Here is a 22,192-nt window from a genome sequence, read left to right as displayed (position 1 = left end):
TGTTTCATGCTTCAGAATTTCCGTTAAGGGAACTTAGTGAGCATCGATGCCCGCTTGTTTTCACAGTGCATTGTGGGACTTTTTAGGGAGCAAACGTTTCAGTGCACTTGAAGGATTTTGCGATCGAAAATGCGAAATGATCAGTGCCCTGACTACTGAACTAGAAAGCTAATTGAGACGCATCCTATGTGATTGCTAAAGTGTTCTGTGTAGGCCTACTTGTTAGCATGTTGCTATGTAGTTGCTATAAGGTGTTCAATAGATCTTGTTCACAGCAGCGCCGTTTGATTTTTAATGGGAATGGGATAGACAAACATCTCTTCAGTGGGTTGAACTGTTATTTAATGAGTTTTTGGATCGTTCTGCTGACAAAACACTAAATATCAGTAGATCAAAAGAACCAGACCGTATGAGCTGTGGAAAATAAGTGATCTAGCAGCTTTATACAGCTTTTTAAACTGGATGCCATTGAAAACACGGTAAGTCTATCCCTTACCGCCTCGCTTTCATACCAGGCATGGCTCTCTTCTGAATAGGGTCTATTAGTGCATTCCTAAGGGGTTGCTGCTAAGGTGTTGGTTGGTTACTAGTTGGTTTCTATTTTTATCAGCACATCACCAGTGAATTGTCGTTAGGATCTAGCCGTTTGTGTTCGTTCCAACATTTGCATATATGAGGGTTTTGAAGCGGGTTATCTTGCCCAACCTCTGCTAGAGCAGAGCGTCATGCATTTTAATATCATGAGCTAAATCACTCATACAGACAGATGGTTTCAGTGACCTACAGACTGTATCTGCCAAACATAATTAAATGAATGAATCATCACATTTGCCCTCGCATAAACTCACAACTGCTCCTGAGTCTGTGGATGTTGCTGAAATATAATATGTGTATTATATAATATAATATATATACCGGTATATAATATAAAATAATAACTGTGTAAAACTGTAAAACAGAACAAGTACTAAAAGAAAAATGTGCATCAAAAGAAAAATTTGCATCACAACAAATTTACAACAAAAATATATAGAAATACAGACACTATTGTGTTAATATAAAGCATTTATTTTAGGCTATGTAATTGGGTCAACTACTGGCACTTTTATGTCCCACAGAGGTTCACGTGTTTTTGTTATCAAAGTTAAAAATTTCTTCTAACTTTAATATGCCTTCATTTTTAAATCTATAATTAAACTTTATTTGAAATACTTCTTTATTGCACAATTCACATTTCTTAATATTAAGCCTAAAACGTGTTTTAATATCACTATTAGTATGATCACTGTATAATTTTTGCAAATGCGAAATATTTAAAGCGTAGGTCCATTTTTGCACAATCAAATGTACTTAAATTTTAAATATACTTAACCATTAAATAACTATGTGTGTGTTTGTGTGAGTTTCAAAGGAGTGTTCCAAAGTGTGTGTTTCAAAGGAGTTTAATTTATAAAATTCCAAAGTGTAGATTAAGGAAGACCTTTAAGAAAAACTTTAACCATAGCCCTATAAAAAAAAAATTGTTAGATTTAGGTGACTTCACTTTTGTCGCCAAAATAGGCTTTAGCTAAGTAAATATTTTGTTTCTGTTCTTGAATTACGTTTCCTCCTCACCACACACTGTTTTCATGTTTTAAAGGGACTTCTCATAGACGTAATGATTTTTATATTGTACAAACTGTATATTCTCTCCCCCTACACCTAAACCTGCCCATCACAGAAAACGTTCAGCATTTTTACATTTTCAAATAACCATCATTTAGTATGTTTATTAATCAATTTCCCTCATGGAGACCTCTGGCTGGTCCCCACAATGTAGGTGTTCTCAGGTTTTACTATCCCTGTGCGGACATTTGGCCACACACACACACACACACACACACACACACACACACACACACACACACACACACACACACACACACACACACACACACACACACACACACACACACACACACACACACACACACACACAAGTTCACTGCAAAATGGATTGAGGTAATGAATTATGGATATGCACATTAGCATGGTATCATTTCACACTGCCACAAGTGGTTCATATGTCAGATAAACGTCAGGTCTCTGAGTTACAATGTGCTGTGCTTTACATATGCACTTACCATTGTCGTGGGTGAATATTTATTCCTTTCAATGCAGCATCTTTTTTTCCCCGTTATTAGCAGTCTCTGCAATTACCGGTTTACTTCCTTTATAGCTATTGTTCATGCTGTGCTATTTGTTAGCTGAGAGGCTCAGATTACTTTGTGCAACCATGTGGAACACCCCAGCAACTGCGTAGCAACGAATTGGCAGGCACCAATACCACCCTAACAACTACATAGTGTCATCTTAGAAAACACCCAGGTAACCCCGACAACACAGCAGCAACCAAGCAATGACACAGAACACCTGGGTAACTATATTATCCTGGTAACCTCCCGGAACACTCAGATAACCATATATTACCTAATACCCTAGCAACACCCTGGGAACCACTCATAATATACTAACAAGCACATAGGAACACCATGGAAACCAATTGCAACACTCTGTCAACAACAAATTACCTTGGCAACCACCCAGAACACCCTAGCAAGACCCTGGGAACCTCTCATAGCACTCTTAACATCAACATAATAAAACCCATAAACCACCTGGAACACCCAGGTACCAATATATTACCATAACAAATCATATCAGCACCCTAAAAACCACCCAGAACATTTGGGATGGATAATGCCCCGGCAAACACTCAGAACACCCTAGACAACACCCTGGCAACCTCCAATAAAAACCTAGAAATCACCCAAACCACCTAGGTACATATTACCCTGGCATTCATTCAGAAGACCCTAACAACACTATGGCAACTGCTCATGATATCTGAACAATTGCAGAATAAAACCTAGAAACCACTCAGAAAACCCAGGTTACCATATTACCCCGACAATTCATAGTAACTACCCAGAACACTTTGGCAACCATTTATTTCACTGGTATCCACACAGAACACACAAACAACACCCTGGCAACTACTCTACTCTACATCTGGACAACTGCATAGAAACGACCTAGAACACCCAGGTGAACTAAATTACCCCAACAATGCATAGCAACACCCTGGCAACTACCCCAAACACTGGTATCCACCCATAACACAATAACAACACTCTGGGAACTACTCATAACATCTGGGCAACTGCATAGTAACACCCTGGCAACTACCCAGCACACTGGTATCCACCCATAACACACAAACAACACCATGGCAACCACTCGTAACATCTGGAAAACTGCATAGTAACACCATAGAAACCAACCAAAACACTTGGCCAACCATATAGCTCCTTGGCAACCACACAGAATACCCTAGCAACACCCCTCAGTATAACTCCTATAAAGCACCTGGAATAGCATGGCAACCATATTTTACCCTGGCAACCAACCATAACACCCTAGCAACCCCATACCAACTATCCAGAACACTCAACCACATTGCAACGATAGCAACAGTAATAGCAAAAGCAGCTGCATAGCAACACCCTGGTAGCCAGCCAGAACATCCTAGCATCATTGTGGCCCCTAATATGCACTTCACAAATGTAAAAATCTAAAGTTTTAAAACGTGGTGTATCTAGTCTTGTTCATGGCTTATAATTCCAGTAATCTAGTGATGGGGCAAATATGTTTTATTTTCACAGAACATAATAGACATGCTATGTACTTTGGATCTCAATGTAATGTGTCATCGTGTTATAAGAGAATCCATATGTCCTTATTTTGAGGCACCTAATGTGATATATTTAGCGCTGGCCCAGATAGTGGTTAACAGCAGATCTCTATTTTTTCTACTGCCCAGATAGTGGTTAAAAGCATATCTCTGTTTTTTCTGCAGTGAAGAATGTAAAGAGTGGAAGAAAAGCATGTAGGATGGGGTTCAGACTTCATCAACAGGAAGAGGTACAAAACAAATAGCTTTTACAATTTCAGCCACTCCCTGTTGAAAGATAACTGATGAACAATACACACTCAACAATCTTTGAACACATTTGAAAGATATATTGACTCGCTATATATATTTGACTCAATACTAACACTTACTATTCTGTTAAGTTGCTATGTGTGATGCGCTGGTCTAGCTGAGACTGTCACGACATTTGCATATTGTTGCCCTATTGTTGATTTGACTGCTTCTATTGCTCTCTTCATCAGTAAGTCGCTTTGAATAAAAGAGCCTGCCAAATGATGTGTGTTACCGTATTTATAGTACAAATTCAATACTATGACAGGTTTTACACTGTTGTCATCAGATTGTAAGTTTTAGATGGAAACTGTACTCAGTACTTCATACAGTTGCTTTCCAGAGCCCGCACTGACAGTCACAGGAAGTGGAAGGAACACAGTGTCAAGACTCAAGTCTGTTTATGATCTGTTTAGATTGCACACTGTTTTTGTGCTCTTTGTTCGTGACATACCTAAATCAATGTTTCAGGTTACGTTCTATCAACAGTTTCTGTGCTGTCACAGAAAATAATTGAGTCATTACTTATCTTATAACAGCAAGCTGTTGTTGTTGATTTTTTTTTTCCCTAAAGACTGGAGTCTAGAGTCATTGTCACCACTAAAATGACAAGAATAATCAATAAATACTTAGAGAAGTATTATAATCCCAACTGGTTTGTCAATATTTAAGGAACACGGGAAATCTGGTGGTCCGGCATTTACAGTCCCACTGACCTGTCAAAAGTATCAATTTCATCAATTAAAGAAGAGATATGTTTAGACTCAAGTCTTTGGTCATTTCACATACACAGACTATATTCATCAATAATTCACTTCTGAATGGTAGTCAGGAAGATGAATCATTAATACTGTGACAGCAAGACTTCCAGTGAAACATCCTCTAGAGACTGTGTGTGATGTTTATGTGTGAGATAGGCCTATTGAGGAAAAGGTTGCGTGACATGTCAGATCTTCATGATTTTATTCCAGTGCTCTTGATCTTGAAGACAACAGAGTGCAACAGGGTTCCAGAACTATCAAAGAAAGATTTTTAAAGATATCAAATACATTTTTTTTCTCTCACAAAATCAGCTTTTTTCTCTGAAATGTGTCATTTTAGTTTTCAGTGGCACAGCATAGGTTGTGATTTTTGCATGAAAAGTGCAAAAGTTCCGATATGAATTATCTTTGTTTCAGTTTTTTTTTCTCCCACCTCATATTATAAAAGTTTTGTGAGCAAATGCAAAGTTTCTGTGGGAACGCAAAGGTTTTGCAAGAGAATGCATGAGCACTGAAATATAATTTTCCTTTCCGTCTCATGTCTTTTAAGGGCTCTACAACTTTGGGAAGGAAATTCATACAGTATAAATAAAATAAGGGAGGATTTGATGATAACTTTTGGTGGAAAGTTCCTTTGCGTCTTGGTCATAAGCGATGAGCTTTTGACGCCAAGTCTGGCGTGTGTCATGAAAGAGATACCAGTTATTGGCTGAGATGAAAGGATGGCCAACTGATGCATTCCTGTGTGTGTGTGCGTATACCAGCTCTTTTCATCTCATCCTTAGAGGATCAAAACTACACAGTAGTGATGTCATGTCCTCCAGGGGGGCTGAGAGAGTTGAAAGGACGAAGGTCATTTTTATTTCTTTTATCTATCAGGTTTCAGTCTCTTTGTCTTTTTTTCTGTTTTTTTGTTGCAGTTCACAGCACTAATTAACTGACAAGAAAAAGGGGAAAGGATAAAAGAGGCCAAAGTGCGAGTGTTAGAGAGGACAATAAAATGGGAAGACTGAATAAAAGGAGGCAGATAGAGGGAGAGAGAAAGAGAGCGGTTTGACTAAGGTGCGTGATCATTTAAAAGCGGTAACTAACAAGCTAGCTCAATCTGTTTGCATTCATGCTGCTCTTTTCCACTGCAATTTCACTGTTGCTGTTTTGGGAACGGGACAGCCCCAGTCTTGATTCACTTTCATTTTAAAGGACAAAAAAAGTAGCCCACACTGAATTTTAAGTCATCTAAAGCTGTACAAGGAAATGAAGTCATTATGAAAGTCATTATTCACTGAAAATCTTCCACTCCTGAGGTTTCACATCTAATTTGCGTAGGCTATACTGAAACATGGCATGTTGAAATCAGAAAATTATCAGTGAATTATCAGTAAACTATCAGTAAATTATCAGTAAATTATCAGTAAATCAGAGAACGGGTTAGCGATGAGTAAACGGTGACAGACTTTTTTTTGGGTGAGATGTCTCTTTAAGAAAGCAGAGCACTGACTTGATTCTGGACAATATGCATAGCGTGACACGAAAATGGAACCGCACTTTAACTGAACCTCTCCCTCTTTTTCTATTTTATCTTGTTACAAAACCTCATTTTATTGTGCTGTGTATTTCATGTGGTTTCTGTGTGATCAGTGCAGATCAGACTCTGTTTTGGCTTGTTTTTAGTGGAAAAGCTTTCAGCTGGACAGAAACAACCTGTGGGCATTCTCATGGATTACGTTTTCCACTGATTGTTAAAAATAGAAGTCATGGCCTTTGCTACACCTATTGTCACACTTTGACATCTCTCTCTCTCTCTCTCTCTCTCTCTCTCTCTCTCTCTCTCTCTCTCTCTCTCTCTCTCTCTCTCTCTGTGTGTGTGTGTGAGCGAGAGAGAGAGAGAGAGAGAGAGAGAGAGAGAGAGAGAGAGAGAGAGAGAGAGAGAGAGAGAGAGAGAATAACAAAACTACACACTGTGAAGTAGCTGTCTGTATGTTTTTAACAGATAAGTTACAAACAACTTTGTCCTTCTAGCGTGTTAAACCATGCGACCTCCTCTGCTGACAACACAGGCTTTACACTTGTGAACATTCGTGGTTCTTAACAATTCTTTTAAAAAAAACTGTTTTTGCATATATCTTCTGCACAGATGTATTAATACTATTTTGTGAAATTGAAACTACAAATTGTGGCTGGCAGACTTTACATTGTCACATTACTCTTGTGAACTTGTGGAGATAATGCTGAAACCCCTACAAAAAAGTGCTGTGGTGATGGCATCACCCTCGATGGTATCAGGTGATACCATGGTAATTCAGTGTAAAGCAAGGTACTCGATGATTCACATATTCATGTACCATAATTTTTACATGAAAGTCTAGGGTACAAAAAGGAAGAAGTCCAAAACACTAATAGCATGGTACTTTTTTTAGGGCTTATTGGTAGAGAAATGTACACTTTCTGACCAGGTTCTAAATATGCTTTTTTGTTACTTTGGAGATGTCATAGTATGTTGTCAATTTTTTTTATTGTGTTTGTCAATGACCTCGACTGAAACAATAACATTTAAATGGACAAATACAGGGAGGCAGTAAAAATGGGGCGATTTGCTCTGAACCCTGTAGGAAGCAGCTATTATAGTCTGTCTGGTTTCAGTTTTCAACATGAAGAATAAGGCTTATGCTTTGGTTTCAGTTGAACAGTCTCTCAAAAACTTCCCTGTTGAGCAAAATCCGAAAAAACAGTGCCCTCTGCTGTCCAACGTCTGACTCACCACCTTATTAGAAAATAATACGATTATGATATATGTGTATCTGTGCATTGCCTGAGTTTGGCAGCTATAGGCACTAGAGTCATCTATGAAGACCATGTCAGACTCATACACTATTCAGTGACCTGAGATATACTGCAACTTTTAATCAACCTTCAACATTGAATCACACAGGAAATACTGTAACTTGTGTGTGACACCACACTGAACTGCTCCTAGCTGTGGTTTACCACTTTTAAATTACAATATTTAACCATTCCAAACAGTCACCTTATTTATTTCTTTGTGCACATTACTAGTTTTATTTGTTTTATTAGTTCTAGTTAAAATGTCTCATGGTTTTCACAAACATATTAAGCAGAAATGCTTCTTGAGCACCAAATCATGATATTAAAATGATTTCTCAAGGATCATGTGACACTGTAGACTGAAGTAATGACTGATGAAAATTAATTTTCACGATCCAATCAATTCCCAAAAGTTTTATAAACATGACAGAGACAAAGACCTTTGTTTTAATTTATTTATGATTATTATAAAGCTACAATGTACAGAATGTTCCAAACAGCAGAACTGGTGAAAGGAGGAGGGGATTATTTCTCCCCGGCTTTTGGGGGCACCCACTCGTGGATCTTCTTGCGAGTGGTTGAATAGGGCACGTAGCAGTTTGATGTGCCACTGAGGTTGATCTGATGAACCTTGGCCAGGAACTTCTTGGGTTCTGGAGGGTGAGTGGTGGGAGGGTCATCCGTAATGCAGTGCAGCCAACGGTGCCTGAGAACAACATTGAAAGAGAGAAAAAGTGAAGATATTATATGATTGTGCACTGGCAATAAAAACCGAACTAACTCTGAACCAAAGCAGAGAGAATTTCTGTATAAAACATGCAATTGTATTCTAAAACTTTTTTGTTCTATTCAATTGCTCTGTATTTACAAATTACACAATGTTTTGTTCAATCATAATGGCTGCCAATTAGCACTTTTTATTCGGTCACTCTTAATACCACAATGCTCCTGAATTAAGAATAGAAGATTAATTAAGAATAATAGGGTAGGCTATTTTTTTTTTATAAACACTTTTTGTTATACCGGATGTAACTCTCTTCACATCCTGATAGCAATCAATAATAGAAGTGGTCTAAATATTAATACATTGACTTCTCTGGAAGTCCCAGGACCAAAAAATGTTTGTCAATGCAATGGATGCAATGATATGTTGCCCCACCTGCCTGTCATAATATGTATTCGTCATCAGTTCATTCCGTAAGGCTGTGTTTCCACCAAAGCGTTTTTTCACGCTCCTGGCGTAAAATTCCTATTGTTTTCAATGGGAGCGCCACATTTTTTAAACGCCATGAGCGTAACGAGGCGCTGAGCGTGTATTTAACGCTCAAGCGCTGAGCACCCGGCATTTTTTACTGCTCGACGAGAGTTGAAAAATGTTCAACTTTGGGTAAAACGCTGCGCTCATCACTGTCACTTTTTACACAGCCGTCCAATCAGAGTGGAGGAGGGGCGGGACAAAAACCACACCGACCAACTGTCACAATATTCTTTATGTACAACGACGTCAACCAGCAGAGCTAACCGAACAAAATGGATGAAAAATATTTTTTTAGTATGAAACAAAATGATCTGCGAAATCAGTTAGAAGTAAACTGTGCTGCGGTTATTCTGTATCATAGCAACGAATCGTCTCAACTGAAAAAAATGCAAAACGCTCTCAAGCGTCCACAGCTAGGCGTTTTCAGCAGAGCGTCTAGCGTTTTCAGCTGACTAAAAACGCTTTGGTAGACACAAGGCTTAAGGCACCGAGCGTCACAAACTAACAGCATCCGCCTTTACAGGTCCTTCTGAACCAAAACAACGATCTTATGCTGCGATGTAATAACCATAATTATGAGATGGCAACCCATTACGTCCTAACAGGAGCTGTTCACGTCCTTAGATTTATGTTTTTCTATGTCAACACTATCAACGCTAAAATGAATCTGCAGCAATCAGGAGTTATGCGAGTTCATTATTATTGTAATGTTATGTGCTTTGAGACACGAGGTAATTTAATGCCGTTTCTCATGACGCTGTGCAGAATCTACTCTGAATGTGCGCATTCATGTGTTTTGAAGGAGGTGTGGCTTTGGAGATGCTCTGAATGGAGGGCGGGATCTCATGCTTTCAAAGCTAGCTTGCTATTGCTAGCCTCTCCGAAATTACCAACACTACCTTTAAGACAAGAGTAGGTTTTTTCAAGAGCTCTATAAACCAATAATTACGTAATCTTAAGGGAAAAAACTACATTTTACAGGGCAAAAGGACACTAGAAACTATAAAGAAACTAAATCCATTAAAAACATAATGCCAAATACATCTGTTTATAATACCATTCAGCAGGGACCATGCTGCCATCAACATCCCATAAAGTCTTCTTTCCGTTCATCTCTGTGGTGTAAATCACCCATCGATGACGGCCTGAAAGTGACACAGTGAAAAATACACACTCAGATGACATAAAACACAGTGAATTTGTGTATAGACAACTAAAGTATCTAAATCAATACCGAAAAAGTTTCTGTTGTCCTCATAGTATTTGTTGCCATATTTGTCAACACCCACCAAGGCTCCTGTCTTGATATCATTCACCCTGAGAAAGACATTTCAATAATGTCAAATCAATTATTAATATATAAAGTTTAATTTATTATAATAGTAAGTATATTAGAATATAGTATAATATACATAAATATTAATAATAAATTCCCTGCAAAAAAGTACAGTGGCAGCAGCATAGATTTCCCTACAGGTCCAAAAAACTAAAAAGTATAGTCTCGCAAGATCTTAACTATCTATATGTTGATAAAGGTCTCAGTGTTTAAAGAGATATTTACTGTAAATTGACATGCCAAGTCAAATACATTCTCCGGTAAACAGACAGTTTCCCATTCATATGTGTGACTGTAAAGTCACTATCAGAGGTCATTGCTTTGGATTCTGTGTCTTACAGTTTTACACACTTCATTTCACACCCTTGTCTAACGTTACCTCTAAAGCTCTAAAACAATTTTATTCGAGTGACCTAACGTTACCTGAACAGCTGCAGTAGGAAGCCTTTAACACCGCCATGACCGCCGAGTTGACCCACGGCCCGCCGCACTAGATTCGCGTACTCCGCCATAACTGACGGACTCCAAACGCTGACGGACGGTCGCGCAGCTTTACAGTTCCCTCTGCATACACGATCGCGCGGTTTGGGTTCCGCCAACAATCTCTCGGTTTTGGTTTAAGCAGATAACTTTGTCTTTGGGTGACGTCACGTGCTCTAACTTGAGAAAAAAACAGCATTTTATTAATATATATATACAGACAACTGTAGTATTCAAGGTTGATCGGAGAATGTTTCTGAAAGGTCTGGTTTACTCTTTAATAAAAAATGTGACAACACAAACATATTCATTATTTAAACATTACAGAGTTCACAAGGTACTGCTCAGAATTAACCTATAAATTGATTCCAACACGTTTGACCAATACATTTCCATGACTTCCATTTCTTTACAATTTTTTTATACAGAGATTGCACTCACAGAATAATATTTTCCCAATTAAATATATTAGAGCATAAACAGAAAAAAATGTACATGAACTACAGAAATTGCCATGACTTTTCCAGGGATGGAGAAAAGATGGAGTTTTTCTGTGACCGAGGGAACCCTGTATATCACATCACATGTGTTCATAAAAAAAGGAACAGGCGAACAAATGCCAAAATACCAACATTTTTCCCCTTGATTTGACATTTATTATTCCTATATACATGATTCATATACATACAGAGAAAGTCAGTGCTTGGGGTTGGAGGGGTTGGGGGGGGGGGCAAAGTTCTCTTTGGAACAAGTTCTTAAGAACAGGTTCCTTTCACTTCCTGTGTCTTTATAGACACTTTTCTAAACATAAGTACAGCAATACAATAAAAGCCCAAACGATCCAATCGCAGCAGTTGCAGTAATTCACTTTATCCATACTACATAACCGATAGACATAACAGGCCAAATGAAAAAGCAAAGTCATAACAAAATGATTTTCTTATTCGAAATGTATGATTATATCATAAAGATCGCTGTTTTGGCCCAAAGGGTCAGAGTGAGCAAAGCCATTGACTTTTTAAAGCTGATGGGTGTGGCTGTGGGCGGGGCTTCAGTCACTCAGCGTTGCTGATTGGCTGACTGTTGTAGTCGGTAGACTCCATTTTGAGGATGTAGGGAATGATGCTGTCGATCTGGACGTTCCCGATGAGACCGGCGAAAAAGAGCTCCTCAGTCACCGCAGCGCTCATGAGCCGCAGGGCGGGCAGACGAACTAAGAGTTTTGAAAGACTAGCAGAGAAAGATCATTTATATATTGTTAATAGTCACATCTAAGATATCATACTATATCTAACATTTCTGAATATTTAAAATTAATTGGATTGTTGGGTGTAATGCACTACTAAGTAATTACTTACGGTGATTTAACAAAGTAAGGGATTACTTAATTTTTCTGTAATTTAATTACAATTACTTCTGATGTAGTTGCATGATATATGTATAGACTATGAAGAATTCTATTTAAAACAATAGAGGATTTAACATCAAAATTGTACAACTAATGTTACAATGTATTTCTTTCTCCCTTTAAATACTTTGGTCAGTTTAAGAATAAATTTATGCAACTTTATCTCATTTAATTTGAAAGGATTAAAAGCACAGTTTCATGTCTATCCTTGTATTGTTCAACTGGCCGAGGCTGATATGGGATCTAGAAAGTTAATGAAATACTTTTTAGAGAGTTTAATTGGTACAGTAATCTAATTACACTGTTGAAGATGTAATTAGTAGCTATTAATGACTTTTTTACAGTAACTAAACTACACAAGTCGCTCACCGATATGTGTCCTCTGGATACACTTTGCTCACATAGTCCTGCAGTTCCATGTATGCTTTCTCCTGAAACCGTTCAATCTGAAGGGTGCCGTCCACTCCGGAGTGATCTGCGACAAACACATACGATCAACTTAATTATTACATTGTTCCCCATTTCCCGCCATATTTTTCAGATACTCTCCAGTTGTGCTCACCTGGGCTGAAGAGAACCACAGCTTTGAGGTAAGCGTATTCATATGCATCAGGACTCATGCGACTCATACTGTTACAAAATTCCTGCATACGCCAGATATGCTCCATGACCTGTTTCACCCGTTCTGGGGATAGTTTATCTGTTGAAAACACGTACACATCTCTCATTACCCTCAATGAATCAACTCAAACTGGGATCCCCAGAGCGCGCTAGGGGGTCCGTGCAAAATTTGAGATATGTAGTTTTCAGGGCTGAGCTTGTGTTTATGTTCTCTGATCAATGTTTATATGTGAATAAAAGCCTAATTAAATCTGTTTATCATATAAAGCGATCATGTCTCTTCAGAAAAGTTTAGACTAAACCGCTCAATTCATATGGATTATTTTTACAATCTCTTTCTGAACTTTTTGAAGCATCAAAGTGTCAGTTGCATAGCTATCAATGGAGGGACAGAAATCTCTCAGATTTCATCAAAAAGATCTTCATTTGTGTTCCGAAGATGAACAGAAGTCTTACGGGTTTGAAACGACATGAGGGTGAGAAATTAATGACAGAATTTACATAAAATTTTTGGCTGAAATATCCCTAATATATTATTAAAGTATGTTAAACATGATCTGACCAAATTTAGAAATATATAACATTCAAAAATAGCAAAAGGTCCACGTACCTTCATCCAGGCTGGTCTGTAAGTGGTTGATTATGGCCGTGAGGATCGTTTCTACATTCATAATGTGTGAACACTGAGCCAGACCTAAAGCAAACAACTCATTCCAGCAGGCCTTCATCAGCGTGATGCTGTTCTCTGAGCTGAGCACCAAAAATACAGAGAATGAAATGAGGATACAGCAAAATGTACAAATAAAATTTACACAGTACATTGCGATTTGATTTAGGTGTAGGGGGCCAAATAATGCAGCATTGCATATATGCCAGATTTCACATTGCAGCTGCATAAAAAAAAAAGGTGGTGGAGAATGCAGGAAGTGCTGATAATAAATATACTTATTCATTTAGTACTTTAAAGTATATATTTCTCCCCCTATTTAAACCTATATTTAGTTCCATCCACATGTGATGTGTAAACTAGGACATGAATACACTCACCCAAGGGCCTGAAAGGCTGGAATAGAGCGTGCCCAGTGCATGGAGAGGAAAAGCAGACGGGAAGCTGATTCACAGATGTAATTCAGATTCAGGAAGTCTGGCATGGGCAGCGGCATCATCAGCTACACACAATATTTAATACACATTGTTATTGGACCATCATTTTTAAATCGCTATAACTGCTGTGTGTGTCAATCAAGAGTGAGCCCTGACCTTAAAGGGCACGTGCATATCTGAGAGCAGAGGTCCTTCCAGTTCCAATAGAGCGGTGGACTGTTCATCAACCCTGACAGCCACAAGCCCCTCTGCCATCTCTTCCCCACAACCTTCCTCAGGCTGAAGCGCCTTTGTGAGCGTGTCAAAGGCCCTGGACACAAACAAACACAAAATGTGTAAGCACAGCCCGTACCGCATTGATATCAGAACTCCACGAGTTGCTCTCCGCACCGTGTGACGTCATTCGACTCGTCCCTCTGCATGTCCGTCATAACGCTGTCATCGTTACTCGCGGTCTCTATCCCTGATAGGTCAGTACTGCTGTCCATCATCTCACGACTTTTGTTGAGGTGACCGAGAGACGTGACCACGCTGGCCAGGGTGCCCAGATCTCCCTGACTGGAGTCATTCTAAAGTGAACATCAGAAAACTTGAACATACATATGAACATATGATGAATCTCACGAAAACATGATGGGGTTAGTTTTACAGGATATCTGCAGGGTTTTTGAAATCAAATTGAAGGCTTTAAAACCTGCACAAATTAAATGAATGCCGTATGAGCGGGGAAGGGCAATGTTTTATAAAATGATAAACTTCACATTTCAGCCTTTAGACCATTTTTTTTAAGAAAAGGGACGAGTCAAAATTATAAATGATTAGGACTATATTTATTTTCTCATGGTTATATTTTAAATCTATATATTTAAAAAATAATTGATTATTTTTTGCAGTGGTGTAATAAAACAGCACAGGCTAATTGAAAATTCAAATTCACTCACTGACAGTAGGTGGCGTTTTGCAGATTAGAGAAATCGCGATAGTTTACCTTATTGGGTTTTGTGTTTTTACATTCCTCTTGAAATGATAGTTAAGATTTTTCTTATACAATTTAAAAGATTTAAGACATTTGCTGGCCTTGAAATTGATCAAACTGATTTCAGATTTCAAAAATCTGTTATTTTTAAAATTACTAAAAATTATTTTTATAAAAAATCTTACAATTTAATGTGGTAAAAAAAAAAACCCTACCACAATGTAAAATGACTTCTAAATTTAAATATTATATAGTATATAGTTAAATAATATATATTAGTAATGAGAACTGAGGGAATATATCTTTTAATTTACATCATATACCGGTACATTTAATTTACATCATGGTAGTGTTTTTTCATGAAAATATTGCCACAGTGAACTTGATGGTCCTAAAATATTGGGATGGTCTTGATTTTCTTTATGCAAATTTTCAAAAAAGCATGTTCTTGACAGGGAGATTTACCAAGGAGTCTTTCTTCTAAATTACGGGGACCAGGAAAATAGATTTACAAATAGACTACAGCTAACCAGACATAAAAACAACATACATCATTTAAAAAATTTTTTTTTTTATTATTTATATATATTTTTTTATTACTACAAAAACAATTGTTTTACCTGATCTGGTGAAGAAGGAATTAAAATGGTGTTGTCAAGTTTGGAAAGCGATTGCTGTATGTTCAAGAGCATGTTGGAGTCCAATAAACTGGTGGGGGGCCTGTGATCAGACACAGAGTAAGAAAAAAAAGAAGAAAAAAAACCCAAACACTTTTTGACTCAAAATAACACATTCACATCCGTACCTGGTGGTCTCTTTATCGCTAACAAACGTTGGCATGGCGGCGAGAGGGCTGCAGAGGTTTTTGCGGATGTAGATCTTTTCGATGGAGGGCGCACAGTTTGCTGGCTTCTCTCTCGACACCTCCACCGGTTTCCTCTCGCACTGAACAGCTGTTGGCAGAATTTCAATAAGCACTGCATCAGTTATGTCCAGAGCACAAATGGTGCAGGTACGTGTTACCTATCGGATCTGGACTCACAGTCTTGTTTCATGCCGAGGGCCATGCAGCGCTGCAGTCTGCAGTATTGACACCGGTTCCGATGGTGTTTGTTGATGATACATTCTCCAGACCCGCGGCATGTGTACACCAGATTCTTCCTGATGCTGCGCTTGAAGAAACCCTTACAGCCCTCACAGCTCACTGCTCCATAATGACGGCCTAAACACACACACACACACAATGACAAACAGGAAAATGCAACAATTTACAAGTGTCTCTCTCATATAATAGCTTGCAGCCAGTTTTGAGGTCTAAACTTTTTTTTTTTTATAAAGTGTGTGTTGGTCTCATGTACCTGAGGCCTTGTCTCCACAGACTACACAATACTCCACTGGAGGCTTCGTAGAGCCCTGTTCTGTGCCCTCCGTCACAAACTGAAAAACAAAACACTCTAGCCTATAAATATGAACATTTACATTGTGTAAATAATTACATAAGAAACTGCCATTTGCAAAAACAAGCAGGCAAGTACACAGTATCACAATACAAATCGATATGAGAGGACTACAGTTATAGAACGCCTAAAAAAGTACCACGTTATAGTGATGTATCAGATGCTATTACTATGGTACTTTGATATATGGTATTAAATAATTACCAAAGCATTTATACAGTGTTTCTCCACACTTAAGTCTCAACATGCCATTGATTTCAATATTGTTTGACATTAGCATGTTGCTAAGCTAACAGCAAGACTCTTTAACAAGCTCAAAAGACACATGATAGCCCATACAAATGTTGGGTAAAACAATCCATTATTCCATTTACATCAAAACTATTTTAATAACAGAATGAAATACGTTAAAGAAAAATTATCTCACTTCGTCCACCACATTGGATTTTTTCACATTGTCAAAACATGAGTAAAGCCCAAAGTATACCTACTGCAGTTTTGACACAAATGCATATCGTATGCGCATACTTGTGAATGCATAACGTTTTAATGTATGCTTTAATGTAGGGCTGTAGTCAAGACCACCTTTGTTGAGTCCAAGACAAGTCCAAGACCAGGACTAATCGAGTCCAAGTCAAGACCAAGTCCAAGAAGGTTTGAGTCCGAGTCAAGACCGTGTCCAGGTCAGGACAGGAAAAAAATAAGTATTATGCCTGACATTATCAAGACAATCATTTTGGCTTATTTGTTATCTAAAAGCAAAAAACAGTGTCACAAAACCCAGAATTTTTAAGTATAGATATTCCCCTTGATATCATATAATCTTCTAATCTAAAGAAAACAGAATGATGGTGATACCTCATAATAGCAGTGTTAGAACTGATATACAAACACCAACCCACTACTATCACCACTGCTAGGTACTAGTACTGACCATTTGAGCAACTAAATGACAATATAGCTTCACTCCAGTAAAATATATCTTTGATAATTTCTTCACGTTAAACAGAACTTTTATTTTCACGGGATTCTGAGCGAATCTGACAATGAAATGCTGAAGATGAATGTGTAGCCTATACCCTACTAGAGTATGTGTAGTACATGAACATGCACTCATTTACAGAGACTCACTGAAAATCAGACTTTAATAGCAGTCTTTAGTATTCACAGTCACTAGTCCATATAGCAGCAATTTGATATTATGATTGGCAGTGAATAGATGGATCTGTTATTTCAGCTATGCGCCGGTATTGCAGTAGCAAATAGTAGAAAATAAATAACACACGAAGGTCGTCATCTATGGAGGTTTCTGCGGAAGTCTCCGGGAACCATACTACAATAATACGTTATTACTGGGAACATAATAAAGAAACCTGGACTCGGTCGAGACCAAAAGCCATATTTGGCAAGACCAGTGGCCGAGACCGAATACCAGCAAGTCCGAGACCATAAAAAACCAGTCTCGAGTCCAAGACCGGACTCGAGAACTACAGCCCTGCTTTAATGTATAACACATGCCAACTACTCTAGAAAGTTTAATCTTTGTCCAGTGTCCAGAAGTTATGGCTGATAAAAATGTACTCTTTTAAACTAGAGTTGCAGGCAGGGCTTAACATTAACACCCGATTTCAGAGCCGTGTAACGCAGTCACTCCTACTAGCCATTTGGTGGGTTGAATTTTATATATAGATTTTCAATTATAGTCTTTAAAAAAGGCATCTGAAATTAAAAAAAACTAAGTGCAATGTATTGTTGTCAAAAACATTGATTTTTCGATACTGAAATATCTGAAACGCTTCCAATACTCATTTCCCACAGAATAGAAACAATATGTTTTCTCGCCCTCTCATCTTTCCGGTAGCGAATTGACACACAAACCCTCCTCCTCTTACTCGCTCGTTTCATTTGATGTGGTTGAATATTGTTGGTGTTACAGGGCTTGAATTTCACGTGGGATTGTGCATAATTTGACTCATTCCCGCAGATTTTGTGCGGGAATGGCCCAAAGTGCACATGTATAAATCCGGCTCTCGGTACTAAATTGAGTTATTTTTCACTGCTTATTGCACTTAAACAGTCAAATACACACAAAATAATGTCAAAATGCTGGTATTGGAGAGTATTCACGCAAACACAGTTATGTTTTAGGTGAACGTAAACAGCTGAGAAAGAAAACGTATGTGTCACAGTAAAATGGATCAGTGCGTCCAGTCTTAAAGTGACAGCAACCTAATATAGCCTACATGCTGCCAAATTATGAGATAATATAAAAAATATATGACAGGTTTTCCTCATGGTATCAATGTCAAATTTGTGGCCAGAGAAATTCCTGAATGGCTAGTAACTTTGGAAAACCACTAGCCACAGTGGCTGGTGATCAAGCCCTGGTTGCGGATATCTCTTCACTGGTTGTAGTATTTGTTGTTCATTTCTTCAACTGTGAAACAATGCTTTAGGCCAGTGTTGCCACCTTTTGGAACAACTAAAAAGGGAAAAGAAATACGCGCACACTATACTGATGACGAAATTACGGCGTGCCCAGCATATGTGTTAAACGTTTACCTGGATCTGTTGTCCTGTCAGCTCAGGTGATGCAAAAAGCAGTTGATTGACAGCTGACCCTTCAGCAGAGGTTAAGATGACCTTGGCTGGTGAGTTCTCTTGTTTGATGAACAGTTTCTCCTGGTTGGGGTAATCCAAGTTGGTTAATATGAACTGCTGTTTGCCGCCTCCAGCCTGATCAATGGCTGTGACTATCTGCACCTTCTGAGCCAACTGCTGCTCTGTCACAATCTGATACAACACATGATGACAAAGACCATCGAAATGACGTTTACAGCAATAAAGTTCAGTTAAAGCCTGTTCACATAGACATAAATGTTCGGCATCGGCACTAAAACGTTCTTCCTCTGCTATTTACTGTAGCTTAGCAAAGCACACCGGAGTCATAAGATGTGTTTGCCATGAAGTGGCAAAAGTGCAATTCTTCTTGGGTGGCTAGCTTTTTTCGCAGTGTGAAAGATGAAAAAGAGATTTTCTTTTACAACCATCCGTTAAAAAAAAAAGCACGTTGAATTGACAGCATGCAAATGTTCATGTCGGTCTGAACCATAGACTGTAAAAAAATATGGACGTAGTGTCCGTGACGTCACCCGTAGGTTTCTGAAGAGCATTTTTAAAGCCCAGAGTGGGTGGAGCCGGCCGTCGCCATCTTGGCAGCGCGTCACTCCTGGATAATCAAAAATGGGCAAAGAGGAGGGATCAGCTGAGGTGACGGCTAACAGACAGCAGAAAAACAGCTAGTAGTGACAGCAGAGGCAATCCACCTGTCACTCAAGTGGCCACGCCCTTAATTATGCAGAACTTTAAGGCTTCATAAAATTTAAATGGATGAGTTATAAAATAATTCACCCCCCTCACAGTTGTCATGAAGGGAAAAATTAGCTGTATAGACCAAAACTTTTTTACCAGGCTGTAAACACATTTTTTTCTGCTGTAAAGTTGGGCATATTAACATGTTTACATGCCGACTACATGGGAATAGACTCTCTTGACATCATTCAGAAAAAGCTTGATGTTTTCCTCAAATAAAAAGTCACAATTTAAATACACACTGAATGTACTACACACTATGTAGTCGGGGGGATCTATGGGATTGACTCTCTTTTGGAGCCTGTCTCTAGCAGCCAGTTGATGAATTGCAGTTTAAGTCACTTCCGTGTTGGCTTCGGGAGACAGACTTATGGTTGGAGACGGAAGGTTGCCATTTGGTCCGAACAAACGTTTAAGGAACGTTCATTAAAATTCAAATGTTTATCGCTCCAAATTGTTACATGAATATTTAGAGTCTAAATGTACAGTGTAAGTCACCTGTAGGCCTCCGTCTGCAGACACCAGCTGAATTCTGGGACTTTCTCCATCCATGATAACGATTGGTCAGAACCGTGGCTTAGCAACGCCTCATCAGCCACACGCCCACCTGAGAAAAATAACACACAACTCTATGATTGATGAGATGCTTTCTTAACTGCTGTTTTACCACCACTGTCATTTTGTTGTGTGTTTATTTTTTTATTGAGAGGAAAGTGTGCAGCACTTTTAAATAATCATCTAAAGGTCGCTCTCAGCAGTGTGGGCAGCGTCATGATGTTTGCTAACAGTATAGCCTACCGCTGCAAAGGTGTTTCAAACTTATTTTTATCCCTTTAAGCGATATTGTGTATATATATATATATATATTGTGGCCTTAGAACACTATATATGTTTTTCAGGGGGTCTGTGGAAAAGTTTAGAGAAAAACAAACAAATAATAAAAATATAATACAACAACAACAAAAATTATACAAATAAATAGAAATGTATTTAAATAAATAAATCTAACATTCCAGTAATATAAGGAGTATAAAAAAAGAGTAATATAATGTTATAGAATTTAAATTTTTCAAAATAATGTTTATACATATTTATCTTATTCATTTTTCACACCATATTGGAACCTGACTTATAATTAGGATGGCGGTCCCTCGCACAAGGATGATCATATTTGGGTGTCTATAGCATCTAAAGATGGATGTTTATTAAAAATAATAATAATAAAAGATCGCAACATAAACGGTCCGGGGTGGCTTAAATACTGAAGTTTAATATGTAGGTTTAGGTGATTGTTCAAAAAATGATACAAAAGAGGTCTGCCTCAATTCCTGTGATGTTTCAAACTGTTTAGTCTCAGTCTAATGATACACGATTTTACAGTTCTTGTAATTCCAACATCCTAAACAATGATTTGTTCAATATTAATGATTTACTGTTATTCACTCTACATATGCCCAAGTATTGTGTTAAGTGTTTGTCAATCAGTTCAGATTGATGAAGACATGCAGAAATCTCACAGGCTTCTTATTAGCAGTAGCTACGTTAGCACACTAGCCAGCATTGCGATTTTAGTGTTATTCAGAGAATCGAAAGACTTAATAATGAATAAATGCGATCTAGACAGTGAATGACAGCTGGGGGTCAGTAACTCTTGTGGAATGTGTGTGTGTGTTGATCCGGGAAGATAAAGTTAGATCTGTTCCTGTAGGTTAAAGGTCATGATTGAAGGGTTAAAGCTCCTCACACACACATACACAGAGGGATCTTCACTGCAGCAGCTCCTTACACGCGGATTACAGGACAAATCTAGTACCTTCAAAACTTTAGATCATCAAATGAGCTGTTAATAGGTCCGAATAATGCCTTTGCGTTTTTTTAAATCATTATTTGTTGTGTTTATCAGAGCGCTAATATCAGATTCACACATTGATAGCGTTAGCTTGCTAAATAACGTCATATCTGCTTCAAATTTGCTATGATGTCCATTAGATGGCTGGCAATATATGTTTATTTTTCTTAAAATTCCAAAAAAGCTCGTATAGTCAGTTCAATCGCAGACATTTAAGGATCGATTTGATTTCCAATGTTTCCTGTTATGGTAGCGGCTACTACGCTAACGCGTGTTAGCAGGCCGGCAAACAACAGTGCTAACATTCTCCCGCATTATTCATCCTGAACATTTACTGCAAGCACAATAGGTTTTAATAATGTAAAAAAGTGTTAATCTTACCATGAACCCGTGAATAATTATCCAAATACTGGTGTGTTTTGATAAATTATCGTAAACTAACGGCTCACGGCAGCTATAGGAGGTCAGAGTTCGCGACCCGTTCAGAGGAAACCGGCACATCTGCGCATGCGCGAATGCACTCGTGAGCTAGGCAGTCAGCGTTCATTTTAGTCAAGGTTGAATGAAAATTTACGCCGTTAGCCAGTATGATTTGCTATTATAGGATGCCAAAGTTATGATTTGTAAACACATTGGCCAATAACTGTCCCGGTGTATCCAATTGTGAATTATCTTACTTTAGCTATAGATTTACAGTATCAGTACCAACAGCTCTGCTATGGA

The 22,192-nt window shown here is 38.2% G+C and overlaps 2 protein-coding genes across 4 annotated transcripts; both read right to left on the bottom strand.

Annotated features, from left to right (window-relative positions):
* Nucleotides 1-8,045: 8,045 nt before the first annotated feature.
* Nucleotides 8,046-10,783, bottom strand: ndufa12 (NADH:ubiquinone oxidoreductase subunit A12). Its single transcript, XM_077233813.1, has 4 exons — nt 10,626-10,783; nt 10,101-10,183; nt 9,924-10,011; nt 8,046-8,314 (listed from the first exon to the last, which is right to left on the bottom strand). The coding sequence occupies exons 1-4, from the start codon at nt 10,712-10,714 to the stop codon at nt 8,134-8,136; spliced, it is 441 nt and encodes a 146-aa protein (XP_077089928.1). The 5' UTR covers nt 10,715-10,783; the 3' UTR covers nt 8,046-8,133.
* Nucleotides 10,784-10,935: 152 nt separating this feature from the next.
* Nucleotides 10,936-22,117, bottom strand: nr2c1 (nuclear receptor subfamily 2, group C, member 1). Of its 3 annotated transcripts, none has more exons than XM_077234009.1 (14): nt 21,851-22,117; nt 20,119-20,227; nt 18,811-19,041; nt 16,150-16,228; nt 15,834-16,013; nt 15,597-15,744; nt 15,412-15,511; nt 14,206-14,384; nt 13,972-14,125; nt 13,759-13,880; nt 13,322-13,461; nt 12,653-12,790; nt 12,460-12,565; nt 10,936-11,912 (listed from the first exon to the last, which is right to left on the bottom strand). In XM_077234009.1, exons 2-14 carry the CDS (start codon nt 20,170-20,172, stop codon nt 11,738-11,740), a joined length of 1,806 nt encoding a protein of 601 aa, XP_077090124.1. In that variant the 5' UTR covers nt 20,173-20,227; nt 21,851-22,117; the 3' UTR covers nt 10,936-11,737. The 3 variants fall into 3 exon arrangements, with proteins under 3 accessions (XP_077090124.1, XP_077090125.1, XP_077090126.1); XM_077234010.1 differs by having other exon boundaries at nt 15,412-15,507; nt 15,596-15,744; nt 21,851-21,974; XM_077234011.1 differs by having other exon boundaries at nt 18,811-18,930; nt 21,851-21,974.
* Nucleotides 22,118-22,192: the final 75 nt, after the last annotated feature.

Source organism: Siphateles boraxobius, unplaced genomic scaffold, assembly GCF_051911475.1.
Source record: "Siphateles boraxobius isolate OS27281-9 unplaced genomic scaffold, OSU_SipBor_1 19, whole genome shotgun sequence".
Classification (NCBI taxonomy): Eukaryota; Metazoa; Chordata; class Actinopteri; order Cypriniformes; family Leuciscidae; genus Siphateles; species Siphateles boraxobius.
The sequence above is the reverse complement of the archived record's forward strand: the minus strand, read 5'-3'. Positions and strand labels throughout refer to the sequence as shown.

Bases quoted from the DNA above. Each gene is read 5' to 3' on its own strand.
- ndufa12 (XM_077233813.1), bottom strand. From the start codon at position 10,714: ATGGCGGAGTACGCGAATCTAGTGCGGCGGGCCGTGGGTCAACTCGGC. The intron at 10,012-10,100 runs GTATTGATTTAG...TGTCACTTTCAG, and splicing joins GGACAACAGAAACTTTTTCG to GCCGTCATCGATGGGTGATT. The intron at 8,315-9,923 runs GTATTATAAACA...TGTTGTTCTCAG, and splicing joins AGCATGGTCCCTGCTGAATG to GCACCGTTGGCTGCACTGCA.
- nr2c1 (XM_077234009.1), bottom strand. From the start codon at position 20,172: ATGGATGGAGAAAGTCCCAGAATTCAGCTGGTGTCTGCAGACGGAGGC. The intron at 15,512-15,596 runs GTACGGATGTGA...GTCTGATCACAG, and splicing joins AGCGATAAAGAGACCACCAG to GCCCCCCACCAGTTTATTGG. The intron at 12,791-13,321 runs GTACGTGGACCT...TGTTTTCAACAG, and splicing joins ACAGACCAGCCTGGATGAAG to ATAAACTATCCCCAGAACGG.